This window comes from Oncorhynchus gorbuscha, linkage group LG02 (genome assembly GCF_021184085.1).
Source record: "Oncorhynchus gorbuscha isolate QuinsamMale2020 ecotype Even-year linkage group LG02, OgorEven_v1.0, whole genome shotgun sequence".
NCBI lineage: Eukaryota > Metazoa > Chordata > Actinopteri > Salmoniformes > Salmonidae > Oncorhynchus > Oncorhynchus gorbuscha.
Window position 1 is genome coordinate 49,320,006 of NC_060174.1, and position 14,100 is coordinate 49,334,105.

Genomic DNA, 14,100 nt, shown 5'->3' on the forward strand with positions numbered 1-14,100 from the left:
ACATTTAAAGGAGATGGATCTACTGCTTGGATAGTTCCGTCTGAGCCGCAGGCTTAATCACATTCTTTAACTTTTTATTTTTGAACGAGATGGCGAATTGAATCAAACATTTTTATTGTATTGTAAAAGGGATATTGAATATTGTTTGGAAGGAGATGTATCTTCTGCTTGGATAGTTCTTTCTGTGCCACTAGAGTCTGGCTATAATTCAGTTTGTCTACAAATGAATAATTCACATGTTGGATTCACGTCTCTATTTCAACCAAGCATCTAAGTTAAAGAATGTGAATGAATCAAATCAAACTTTAAATGCACATGAAATACAGTCCTATTCTTTAACTTAGATTTTTGTTTGAGATGGAGATGTGAATCCAACATATTTGGTATTTGGTATTACTGTCAATGGGTAAATTCCATTTAAAATCAATCAAATCAACCAAAAGTTGGAATCCTAGGCCGATAGGGACTGTCTATATCATATTTTATGTAAGGTTTGTCTGTTGAAAATTGGTTAACATGATGTCAAACTCCTCTGGTTGAAATTTCACAAAACAGTTTTGTAAAATTGATTACTTATTTTCCACATATATTTCCAAATTACGTTGAAACAATGTTGATTTAACCAATGTGTGCCAAGTGGGTTTTGTGTGTGTTTCCTCAGCCCTGTGTGAGTGCTATGGGTGCAGGTTGACTCCACCTGCTATGTGCCTGGCCTTTTTAAAGCTGTAATATGTGACTTTTTGGGCGACCTGACCAAAATCACATAGAAAATGAGTTACAGATCTGTCATTCCCATTGACAGCAAGTCTAAGAAGCTGTAGATCTGTTTCATGTACGCTATTTCTATGCTTTCATTCTTAAGTTTCGTTTTTGCGTCTTAAACTTTTGGTGTTGTACACCAGCTTCAAACAGCTGAAAATACAATAGTTTTGGTTATGGGAAATCTATTTCACAGCAGTTTAGATGGTACCATGATTCTCTACACCATAGTTTCTTGTTTTGTCAGAAACTGAAATAAGGTGAACAATTAGAATTTTAGCAACCAGGAAATGGCGTAGAGATTTCTGCATAGCGCATCTTTAATTAGCTTCATTACAGCAGGTTGACTCGGGCTGGAGCAGAGCAGTCATGGGGCCAGAGGCTGAGAGGATGTGTGATGCAGGTTGGTCTTAATTGGCTAGGCGGTTGTGTCCTTGGGGGGATCTTGTTCTGTCCGGGTCTACTTATGTCCTGTTCTCTTCTGTCGAAAGGCTTCTATTCTTTTACTTCTAACTCAGTCACGTTCATTAACACTGTTTAGGCAACTTTTTGCACAAAAGGTTGATGCAACACTAATGCAGGTAGTTGAAATAAAAGGAAAGTATGTTGAAACAATATTGTTGCCAGCCATTGGAAAACAATATTTGCACGGAGGGTTGTTATTGTTTCAAAGCAATAGCCACTAGTGTTGTCATGATGCCAGCATTTTGATTTTGAAACCGATACCAGATTTAGTGTATTTTTCCATATTGAGACTGAAATCATCAACAATATATAGGCTACTTTGCCTACAAATTACTAAAGAGTGAGCCAGAGATTAATATATCTTAACCAGAAGAAGAAAAAAATGGATCCCTACCCGACCCCCCCCCTCCTTCCGCTGCCTGCTGCTGCTGGCCATCCCAGGTTCTGCCTTTATGCTCCTGAAGTTTCCGGTAATAGGCTACACCAGCTTTCGGCAACCTTTTCCATTTGGAGTGCCAAGTAATTGTACCATTTCTTTCTACTGATCTGCATGCCAGTTATGATTTTCATATGCACATTTTGTGGAACAGGTTCATTTAATTTATAATAAAGTCTCTAACTAATTAAGTGGTTAATCCAAATTCTATCTAATTGAAAATGATACTTTTAGATTTGTAACTTCTATTGCCTTTGCCAATATGTAAAAATAGCCTACATAAAGCTAACAAATAATTATATTTTAGCCCACATGTAGAAAATAACCATATTTTTAAAATAAATATCCTATACATCGCATGGCTTATCTGCAAGGAACTTAACATTGTATCAACTATTAACTTGGGTCCAGCTTGATGCTGGTACTAGCAAACCTGCAACATTGTATAAAATATTCTGGACCCTCAAGAGTTTCTGTGCCAGTGAGCTCTGGACAGACAGACGCAGCTGTAAGCTATTTGCGCAAGGGATGAGAGGTAATCAGGTAGGCCTTTTTTCCACCAGATCAGAGCATGACATTTTTTCCACTTTCATGCTGAGCGGTTATTGAAAGGGGGAGAGCTGGCTGGAAAGATTTTTCAAATAGGCTACGTTAAGGAACTATTGTCATTCTCAATGGATGTAAAAACAGACTTGGTTTACTTTGCTTTTTGAGGCAAAGAAAAAATGACTTTGATAAGCTCCACAGTGATGCTGATTTGAAGACAATCAGAAATAGTATCAAATCCCAAAATGGGAACATTCATAAGCCTACATTTGCGCACAGGCCAGGTAGACTAGACCTAGTTCTATGCGTAATCAGGTACGCTGTGTTCTTATTCATAAATGGAATGAGATAAACCAAACTTAGGTTGTGCGCTCTGCAAATGTGTCCGCTCCTTCAATGAGAAGGGTAAAGACTGTAATAAAAATATATTGAATGCATTAACATAAATGACCATAACCAAACAAACATTGTAGATTACAAATGATGGTAATTAACACTAAATGTACTACTGGTGATACTGGTGTGCCATCTCCGCAGCCTCCGCAATGGATTAGTCCAATCAGAGAGGTGTCTCATGTGCTAAATATATATATATTTCTCAGTTCAATATCATTACATTATCATTTTTTATGTCAATATTTTTTAGAGACAGCCGTGTATGCATTAATTAATAAATTATACAACGCACTTGACTTTATTTTTAACCAACTACATGACAACTTAATGGTAATGATATATTTGAAAGGTAAATCTCTGTTGATAAACTTGGAAAATCAAGATGTAGCTTAGACCTATTCACAATACAGGTGAATGCATATTCAATAGGAGTGTGCGTGCATTGAGTTATTGAGCTTCTTTTGGCTGATTGCATGGGGCTACAGATGACAAACAATCAGTTTCCATTCCATTTCGGACTTATTTAATTGTGCTTATCAACAACATTTGCATAGAAGTAGCATCTTTTTATAAGAATGTGTCTTTAACCAGTAATGACATCATTCACGGGAGAAGAGGGGGCGGCCCGTCGGGACACAGTCATTTCGATGACACAATAGATCATCTTTGGGAGAGATGTGGGAATTAATTTAGTTTTTTGTGTCAATCAGCATATTTTGCGTAATGGTTTGCATATTACCATAAACAATGTACTAGAGTATTGAGTTGATGTTAGCTTTAGCTGTCAGCTAGCAACAAAAGTTAGCCTGCAAAGTTGGAAGCTACGGGTATCTTTTTGCATTGTGCAAGTCTTCTAGCTTGTATGGACATTGTTTTGCGACCAGTAATTAACAGTTTTAAAATTTCTACATGCCGTTTCGGATTCAAATGTGTTATCTTCTGTGCAGCATGAGTGGGGAGCTAACATGACGCAGCCCAGACTCCCAGTGCAGGCTTGCAATGGGTAAGTGGAGCAGGTACGGTTGCACGCTATAGTAAGGGATCGGCTGCGCTGACAGACAGGCTTGATTCGTGAGACACATTAACAGAAATACAGAAAGTAAAAAAAAAATATATATATATTAGTACCTGAGACGTTATTCATGTTCTAGTATCGAAAGTACCGAAGTTTCGGTATAACGTGCAACACTAAGGATAGGTAAGGACATGCTACAGTACCACCAAGGAATATTTGATGCACCTCTGAAGCATCTCACGATCACAATCAGTAACAACAAAGTTTGAGTATCTGCCTGGTGGCTGTGTTATTTAAAGCCGCTGATGCATTAGCCTGTCTAGGGTCTTTGGTCTGTCACTCTGTTATTTCACACTTGTCTTGCTGTCCTGCTGTCGTTTTTGAGAACAGAGGGCAGAGAAGGATGAGAAATGCCTGCATGCAATATGTGTTCTCTCTTTGAGTGAGAAATGACTGAAATTACATCCTGTTCTTGCCAATACAAACTCCCTACGATCTGATTCTCCATTTGCTGTTGCATGCTGAGTTCTTATGGCTGTGTTCCAATTATGATGGCTGAACTGTGTTCTTCTGTCCCTAGGTGATGGCTCAGCAGGCCGGGGCTGGGCGCAGGTATATCCGGGCGTTTGTGAGCGGCTTCTTCGTGGCAGTGCCCGTAACTGTCACTGTTCTGGACCGCTTTGCCTATGTAGCACGAGTAGAAGGAGCCTCAATGCAGGTGAGACACACGCTCTCTGCTTTCTCCATCAATTCCTACTGATCTTGTTGTACTTTTTCAAAGCCCCACTTTCCTTTTGTGACAGAGTTGATTGCATCTCGGTATCTACTGTATCATGCAGTAAAGAGAGGGAGAGGTTCTATCGAATGGAATAAATTGGCCTTACCTCACCCCACAATTCAAATACCAATACCACAGAAGACATTTAGCCGTGCTCGGATTCAGAAGCCGTACAATACAACAGAAGTCATACTTCATGGCCTGGGTTGACACTTGGTCGTGATGAAATCCATCAAATGCATCTCACGTCTTTGCTCACGTTAAGAAAACGCACATAAACACTTGTTTTAAACCTCTATGCTCAATGCACGTTCATCTTTCATTTCTGTCAAACAGAGTTGACCAGGCATACATCTGTAGCTATGTAGGCATCGAGGTAAGTCAGTCGGGCAGCTGAGACCCATTGGTTTCGCGTCATTGGCTGGGGCTTGTCCTCCCTGTTGACAGTGTTGGTTGGCAGTTTAGCTTCTTGTGAATGACAAGAGAATCTATACAGCGTGATATAGTTTCGTTTGTACCATCCCATGTGACGTAATTAGAATCCAAGTATATTTGCATGGTTTTCTAAGTAAGTAAAGAAAGAAAGAAATGTAACAACAAATGTTTGTCTGAAGAAGATCGTTATTGATCTCCCTCCTTTCCTCCCATACTACTAATTAGTAAGTCAATACGTTCAGATACTGAAGGCTGTTTACATTGTTGGAGTTGTTTAGGATTTCGCCTGGTTCTAGTTGTGTAGACAGGTCGTTGCCTCACTTTGCCTCTCCTCCTACAAGACCGTGATAGTTTAAACAAGAATCCTTTCAAGACCCCTGCGTTGTCTTGCCTAAGGCTGCAGTGCTCACAAGATTGAATTGTTGACCAGACAATCTTATTTGATCTAACTCTCCTTGTCTCCTGTGTTGTTGTTTTTTTCTCAGGTTTTTATTAATTCTAGGGTGCTAGCAAGATAAACGTCTTTGAAACAATACAGCATGTAATATGGTAAAATATGACTGAAAGTGAAAATGATAACGTACCCAACTGTAACAGATACATTCTGCGGCTGGCAGCACTCGTATGGGATATTTATTTTCAGCAGACGGATAAGAGATATTCTGTCAATTACCCTGGCAAGCGTGAAATGGCCTGTGCACATCCTGTTTAATGAATCATTCTTCCTGTGTCATGTCACCCGCTGCTTGGAGTGGGGCTTCGTCACACACTAGCTCTTCGATAAAGTGACACAAACTAAGTTGTAAGAATGAATTATTTCTGTGGGGGGGATTTCAGACTATAGGCGTACTACACTGTATACGATAGAGTTATTCATGGTTGTTGAGAAACCCTCGTGTTTCCCATTGAGGGGAAACCTTGTTCACAAGGTACAAACCTGAGGGAAACTGGAAGGTACTAAACTTGTCCAACCCTGATGTACTCTGTAAGGTACTGTAGGAGAAATGTGCATCATCTTGTTTGTGTTGTTGTTTAGATTATTGACCTCTGTACTGACCCTTGCCCCGAGACATGACTGTAGACCTCTATGGCGTCAGACTCTATAGTTAATTAGTCTACAGCCACATCTCAGGGCAACCGTTCCACTCCAATAGATTTTAATGGTATGACATATGTTTCACCCACATCTGTCGGTGTGAATCTGTAGGCACAGGAAGACATACAGATATATATCAAATGGTGCCGGAAGAAATGGCAGCAGTTTAACAGGCGCCCAACTTATTGTGCTATTATGTGTTTGTTTTTTCGCATTATTTGTAGCTTATTTTGTACAAAATGTTTCTGCAACTGTATCTTATGGCAAAAAAGAGCTTCTGGAGGTCAATTATAGGCATTTAGCAAGACACCCCCAATAAAGGAGTGGTTCTGCAGGTGGGGACCACAGACCACTTCTCAGTTCCTATGCTTCCTGGCTGATGTTTTGGTCACTTTTGAATGCTGGCGGTGCTTTCACTCTAGTGGTAGCATGAGACGGCGTCTTACAACCCACACAAGTGGCTCAGGTAGCGCAGCTCATCCAGGATGGTACATGACTGCGAGATGTGGCAAGAATGTTTGCTGTGTCTTTCAGCGTAGTGTCCAGAGCATTGAGGCGCTACCAGGAGACAGGCCAGTACATCATGAGACGTGGAGGAGGCCGTAGGAGGGCAACAACCCAGCAGCAGGACCGCTACCTCCGCCTTTGTGCAAGGAGGAGAAGGAGGAGCACTGCCAGAGCCCTGCAAAATGACCTCCAGCAGGCCACAAATGTGCATGTGTCTGCTCAAACGGTCAGAAACAGACTCCATTAGGGTGGTATGAGGGCCCGACATCCACAGGTGGGGGTTGTGCTTACAGCCCAACACCGTGCAGGACGTTTGGCATTTGCCAGAGAACACCAAGATTGGCAAATTTGCCACTGGCGCCCTGTGCTCTTCACAGATGAAAGCAGGTTCACACTGAGCACATGTGACAGTCTGGAGATGCCGTGGAGAACGTTCTGCTGCCTGCAACATCCTCCAGCATGACCGGTTTGGCGATGGGTCAGTCATGGTGTGGGGTGACATTTCTTTGGGGGGCCGCACAGCCCTCCATGTGCTCGCCAGAGATAGCCTGACTGCCATTAGGTACCAAGATGAGATCCTCAGACCCCTTGTGAGACCATATGCTGGTGCGGTTGGCCCTGGGTTCCTCCTAATGCTAGACCTCATGTGGCTGGAGTGTGTCAGCAGTTCCTGCAAGAGGAAGGCATTGATGCTATGGACTGGCCCGCCCGTTCCCCAGACCTGAATCCAATTGAGCACATCTGGGACATCATGTCTCGCTCCATCCACCAATGCCACGTTGCACCACAGACTGTCCAGGAGTTGGCGGATGCTTTAGTCCAGGTCTGGGAGGAGATCCCTCAGGAGACCATCCGCCACCTCATCAGGAGCATTCCCAGGCATTGTAGGGAGGTCATACAGGCTACTGAGCCTCATTTTGACTTGTTTTAAGGACATTACATCAAAGTTGGATCAGCCTGTAGTGTGGTTTTCCACTTTCATTTTGAGTGTGACTCCAAATCCAGACCTCCACGGGTTGATAAATTTGATTTCCAGAGATAATGTTTGTGTGATTTTTTTGTCAGCACATTCAACTATGTAAAGAAAAAAGTATTTAATAAGAATATTTCATTCATTCAGATCTATGATGTGTTATTTTAGTGTTCCCTTTATTTCTTTGAGCAGTGTATATGCATAGTCACTTTAACCATATCTACATGTACATACTACCTCAATTAGCCCGACTAACCGGTGCCTGTATATAGACTCGCTACTGTTATTTTTCACTGTCTTTTTACTGTTGTTTTACTTCTCTACTTACCCATTGTTCACCTAGTACCTTTTTTTGCACTGTTGGTTAGTGCCTGTAAGTAAGCATTTCACTGTTTTATTCGGCGCACGTGACAAATCAACTTTGATTTGATAGGCTAGACACAGCAATTAGCTCAGTATGGCAGGAGTCCGCTTTACTTCTCTAAGAGGAATATGTCATTCAGTCTGTCTTCTGTTCCCTGGTTTCCCTCTGCTTGGCCCTTGCTGCTGTTTCTTCTTTCCCTGTTCCTAGTTTCTTTCCGATGTGACTGACTCGCCTCTTTTTGTGTTTTGTGTGCATGTGTGTTGTCCTCTCAGCCTTCCCTGAATCCTGAGGGGAATGTGACAGGTTCTGACGTGGTGCTCCTGAACCGCTGGAGTGTGAGGAACTACCAAGTACGTCGAGGTGACATTGTGTCAGTCCTGTAAGTAACCAAGTTTCAACCACGTTTACATCAACTCTTGTTTGTTTTGTTTGCTGTCAGACATGCTGGGACCTTGTTAGTTGCTAAGATCAAGTGGATTTGGAGACCCATCCTCGCCCTTTCTCTCCCTCCACATCTGGAGTAGGCCCCTCTGCCAATGGCTGGCTGAGCAGTGACGCTCTGCTCCCCTATAACTCCCCTGTGCTGTTTTTAAAATGGAGGACCTGTTGACACTGTTGGCTCCACAAGAGAGGGAGCGAGAGAGAGAGAGAGCAATTAGAGCACCACACAGCCACGCGAAGGCTCCCTGCTTTCAGACATACTCTTTGTTCTGAAGCACCGTGGGAAGCCAAATGTGGCCCTGGCTGCTAATGAAAAAGACTCCGTCACAAATGGCATCATTTTCCCTATATAGTGCACGACCTTTGACCATAGGGCTCTGGCCAAAAGCAGTGCACTATGTCGGAAGTAGGGTGTTATTTGGGACGCGAGTCAAAATCTCCCCTGAAAGAAAGTATTTTCTCTCTCTTTCTCTCCTCGTATGCTCACGTCCCTGGGCGCACTTATCCCAGGCTACTTATCTCAGTCTTTGTTTTTGCGATGGCTTCTGAGACTTCAATGTGTGATAACGCAGCTGTCTGATAAATTTGTGCTGCGTTGCCTTGATGGGATTCAGGTTTGATGATTGTTTCATGCAGAAGAGCAGAGCAGAGGTCATGAATAGGCCAACATAGAGGTACGGTCAAGGAATATTACTGCATTATGTATTTGATGTGTTCATTCGTTAAACTGAGTTTGACAACCTCAGGGTAAAGTTTTGCCACGACTGGTTTATTTGGGTTCGACATGACTATTGTGATTCAGCACAGATGTCCACAAACCACCCATCCATGCAGGTTTCCCTTAGAAAAGAGGTATTCTGACTTCCAATGGGGCTACCTGGTTAAATATAATAATAACTCAAATAAAATCCTATTAAATGCACCGATTTGCTGCTGTGGGGGTTGATGTGATGTGGATTGTGTGGGCTCAGACAGACAAACAGCGGTAGGCAGGCTGGATAAATCCCTCTTCCATAATTACCCCAAGATGGCAGCCTCTCCCTTCCCTTCCCTGCAGGGGACGTGTTGCGCTTGTGAACAGGATGTTCAGCCATTTATGAAGCACCATTCCTAGCAGAGCGGAGGGAGGGGGTGAAGGTGAGAGCGGGATAAAGAGGGAAGGGGAGAGGGGGAAGTGATCGGAAGCGAGTGAGAGAGCTAGCGTGGAATGCTAATTTAATGTACACTGACAAACTAAGTTGTAAGAATGAATTATTTCTGTGGGGGGGGGGGGTTTCACAGACTATAGGCGTACTACACTGTATACGATAGAGTTAGTCATGGTTGTTGAGAAACCCTCTTGTGTTTCCCTTGAGGGTGAAATTGTTAATTTTGTGGACTCACTGGGTAAAGAGAAAATTATACCGGGTCATGTTCACATGGTACAAACCTGAGGGAAACTGGAAGGTACTGAACTTGTCCAACCCTGATGTACTCTGTAAGGTACTGTAGGAGAAATGTGTATCATCTTGTTTGTGTTGTTGTTTAGATTATTGACCTCTGTACTGACCCTTGCCCCTGAGACCTGACTGTAGACTTCTATGGCGTCAGACTCTATAGTTAGTTAGTCTACAGCCACATCTCAGGGCAACCGTTCCACTCCAATAGATTTTAAAGTTATGACATGTGTTTCACCCACATCTGTCGGTGTGAATCTGTAGGCACAGGAAGACATACAGATAGGCTAGACACAGCATTTAGCTCAGTATGGCAGGAGTCCGCTCCACTTCTCTAAGAGGAATATGTCATAGATACACCAATTAACCTGCATGCTTTTTAAAATGTTTTTTTTTTCTTCTAAAGCAACATTTATGAGGAAGGGCAACGTGTCAAGTAGATCTGTATCAACAACTGTTGTTGGGTGGGAAAAAAATGTAAAAGCGTATTTCTCATCTGCCAAAGAATTTCACCCTGGCCTGTACTGTATTTACATGTGAAGTGTGATATTGGACTACTGCGACAGCAAGGTAGACTGAATTCCCTCTTCTAATTTGAAAAGCAAATTGTCCAAGGCAATATTCTGGTCCTCTGAATAATTTCTTATTTACAGAAGAGAATACTCCTCGTTTCAGGTCCATGGTAGTGGATGAGGAAAATGGCCACTGTGTTTGAGTGCATATAAGGCAATTTATCTGCCACATCGGGTGTTTGTCATGCTTTCAGTGCAGGCTATTAATACGCTGATTTGATTTTATGTTCTCCTTGTTAACATAACCATTTAATTAAAAAACTTTTTTTTTTAAGGAGCAAAATGCTCCTCTCCGGGTTATAAATAGAGGGTTAATGAATCCCATTTTCTGGCACCGTTCTTTTGTTAATGACAAGGTTTTAGGTACCATCCTGGTACAAGACGATAGAAAAACAGATGTTGAAAGTTTTGATGTGGTACGTTTGTTTAGGGTGTGTGAGTATTCATGGCATGCACAGCAGCAGTTGTGTAAACCTTCAAAAGCTTCAAGTCTGTAGTTGCTTCTCTTCCTGTAGCTAGTCTTTGAAGTGTGGATGCCAGGAAGAGAGAAACATCACCCCTCTTGTTCGTTTGGACGGTACTGAGTTTCTGTCATTTTTAGCATCAACAGAATCCAGTTTGGTTTTTTTGAGGTGTGTTTTAGGCAGCCGTAACTAAAGCCCATTGTTTTGGGATTGGGTTTACAAAGAAAAGAGAAGACCGAGCTGGGGGAAAAAAGGAAAGCAAAAACCTCTGAGATGCTTAATCTAGGATACTCTTGAGCTGACAATCTCTCCTCTGCAGACGTGTTGTTCGGGCAACAGTAGAACGTGGTCTGTGGAGGTAGGAATTCCTTCCTGGACACAGGAAAAGGGGATCTGACTGGCGTGGCCACCCTTCCATGAGCCATTAGGCCACTGTGGAGCACACTCTTGCCCCCAGGGAGGGGAGGTTAATAGGGTTTGTTTTTGCCAAAAGAGATCGCTTCAGTCTGTCTCCTAATCTAGCAGATAGATAGGGATGTTTTGACATGTCTGCTGCCTGGCTGGCTGTAATAGTGTTATTATCTATCATTTGTGTGATTTCAGCAGCGTGATGGCTGGGTAATGGCCTCTGTTAAAAGTAAGACATTGGCCTCTTGAGCTAAGAATCCCACTCTGCGAAACACACACACACACACACACACACACACACACACACACACACACACACACACACACACACACACACACACACACACACACACACACACACACACACACACACACACACACACACACACACACACACACACACACACACACACGGTGCTCAGAGCACGCACACCTGCATTCATTACATGTGTTTCATTTTATCTTAAAAGTTCGATAAAGGTTGGCGTTCAATGCCCTGCGAAAATCAAATTGAATGTAATTTGTCACGTGCTTCGTAGACAAGTGTAGACTAACAGTGAAATGCTTACTTACACGTGCATTACCAAAAATAGAGAGTTAAAGATCAAATATAATAAATAGAAATAGTGACATGAGGAATTAATACACAGTGGATAACGAATAAAAAATAACAAGTAAAAATAACATGATTATGCAGTTGAAGTGGGAAGTTTACATACACCTTAGCAAAATACATTTGAACTCAGTTTTTCACAATTCCTGACATTTGAAAATTCCCTGCCTTAGGTCAGTTAGGATCACCACTTTATTTTAAGAATTTGAAATGTAAGAATAATAGTAGAGTGATTTATTTCAGCTTTTATTGTTTTCATCAGACATTTACATACACTCAATTTAACTTATGGTAGCCTTCCACAAGCTTCCCACAATAAGTTGGGTGAATTTTGGCCCATTCCTCCTGACAGAGTTGGTGTAACTGAGTCAGGTTTGTAGGCCTCCTTGCTCGTACACACTTTTTTTTATAGTTGTGCCCACAAATTCTCTATAGGATTGAGGTCAGGGCTTTGTGATGGCCACTCCAATACCTTGACTTTGTTGTCCTTAAGCCATTTTCCACAACTGTAAGTATGCTTGGGGTCATTGTCCATTTGGAAGACCCATTTGCGACCAAGCTTTAACTTCCTGATGTCTTGATGTTGCTTGAATATATCCACATCATTTTCCTACCTCATGATGCCATCTGTTTTATGAAGTGCACCAGTCCCTCCTGCAGCAAAGCACCCCCACAACATGATGCTGCCACCCCTGTGCTTCACGGTTGGGATGGTGTTCTTCGGCTTGCCAGCCTCTCCCTTTTTCCTCCAAACATAACGATGGTCATTATGACCAACAGTTCTATTTTTGTTTCATTAGACCAGAGGGCATTTCTCCAAAAAGTGCGGTCTTTGTCCCATGTGCAGTTCCAAACCGTAGTCTGGCTTTTTGTGGCGGTTTTGGAGCAGTGACTTCTGCCTAGCTGAGCGGCCTTTAAGGTTATGTCGATATAGGACTTGTTTTACTGTGGATGAAGATACTTTTGTACCTGTTTCCTCCAGCATCTTCACAAGGTCCTTTGCTGCTGTTCCTGGATTGACTTGAACTTTTCGTACCAAAGTATATTAATCTCTAGGAGACAGAAAGCGTCTCCTTCCTGAGCGCTAATGACAGCTGCGTGGTCCCATGGTGTTTATACTTGCATACTATTTCTTGTACAGATGAACGCATACCTTCAGCTGTTTGGAAATTGCTCCCAAGGATGAACCTGACTTGTGGAGGTCTACAATTTTTTTTCTGAGGTCTTGGCTGATTTCTTGATTTTCCCATGATGTCAAGCAAAGAGGCACTGAGTTTGAAGGTAGGCCTTGAAATCATCCACAGGTACAACTCCAATTGACTCAAATTATGCCAATTAGCCTATCAGAAGCCTGTAAAGCCATGACATCATTTTCTGGAATTTTCCAAGCTGAAGGCACAGTCAAATTAGTGTATGTAAACGTCTGACCCACTGGAATTGTGATACAGTGAAGTGCCGCATTTTTTGAAACCGCCTCATGCCAATGACTCCTTATATGGCTGTGAATGAGCTACGAATGAGCTTACGTTTTTCACGTATTCCCCAAGGTGTCTACAGCATTGTGACGTCTTTTTAGGCATTTCCATTAAAGAATAGCCGTAAGGGACCATATATAGCATGTTGTCATATGGTGTTTCCCGCAGAAAACCTTGCGTAAAATACTGAGGTAGCCATTTTTCCAATCGCTTCTTATGAGAAACCAATTGCCTCGACGGATATATTATCGAATATATATGTTAAAAACACCTTGAGGATGGATCCTAAACAACGTTTGCCGTGGTTCTGTCGTTATTATGGAGCAAATTTTGAGCAAAGTTTGCCGTTATAGTTGTAGCATTTTCCGGTCGACTTCTCAGCCAAGCATGATGAAGAAACGGGAGCTATTTCGCCTACAAAAATAATATTTTTGGAAAAAAGGAACATTTACTATCTAACTGGGAGTCTCCTGAGTGAAAGTATCTGAAGTTTTTCAAAGGTAAATGATTGAATTTGGTTGCTTTTCTTATTTTCGTGAAAATGTTGCCTGCTGCCAGCAGAGCCTAGCATAGCATTATGCCATGATAAACTTACACAAATGCTTGTCTAGCGTTGGCTGTAACGCATATTTTGAAAATCTGAGAGGACAGTGTTGTTAACAAAAGGCTAAACTTGTGTTTGAATATATTTATTTCATTTAATTTGCGATTTTCATGAATAGGAAAAGTTTCTAGGGGTATTTATGTCCGCTGTGTTATGCTAATGCATTTGAGGCTATGATTACGATCCCGGATCCGGGATTGCTCGTCGCAAGAGGTTTTAACATGAAATTTGTGGAGTGGTTGAAAAACTAGTTTTAATGACTCCAACCTAATTGTAGTAGAAAAGAACATGCAGGGAGTATATACAGGGAGTACCAG

General features: G+C 42.1%; 1 protein-coding gene across 2 annotated transcripts in view; it reads left to right on the plus strand.

The window, feature by feature from the left end:
- LOC124003716 (mitochondrial inner membrane protease subunit 2-like) overlaps window positions 1-14,100 on the plus strand; it is a 150,558-nt gene that overhangs the window by 27,153 nt on the left and 109,305 nt on the right. Inside the window, exons 1-3 of one of the 2 annotated variants that reach the window (XM_046312271.1) lie at window positions 3,549-3,605; window positions 4,198-4,335; window positions 8,043-8,149. In XM_046312271.1, coding sequence (XP_046168227.1) covers window positions 4,201-4,335; window positions 8,043-8,149 — 242 coding nt within the window. In that variant the 5' untranslated portion in view covers window positions 3,549-3,605; window positions 4,198-4,200. Of the gene's footprint in view, window positions 1-3,548; window positions 3,606-4,197; window positions 4,336-8,042; window positions 8,150-14,100 lie in introns of those variants that run through there. The other variant, XM_046312264.1, reaches the window with a different exon arrangement.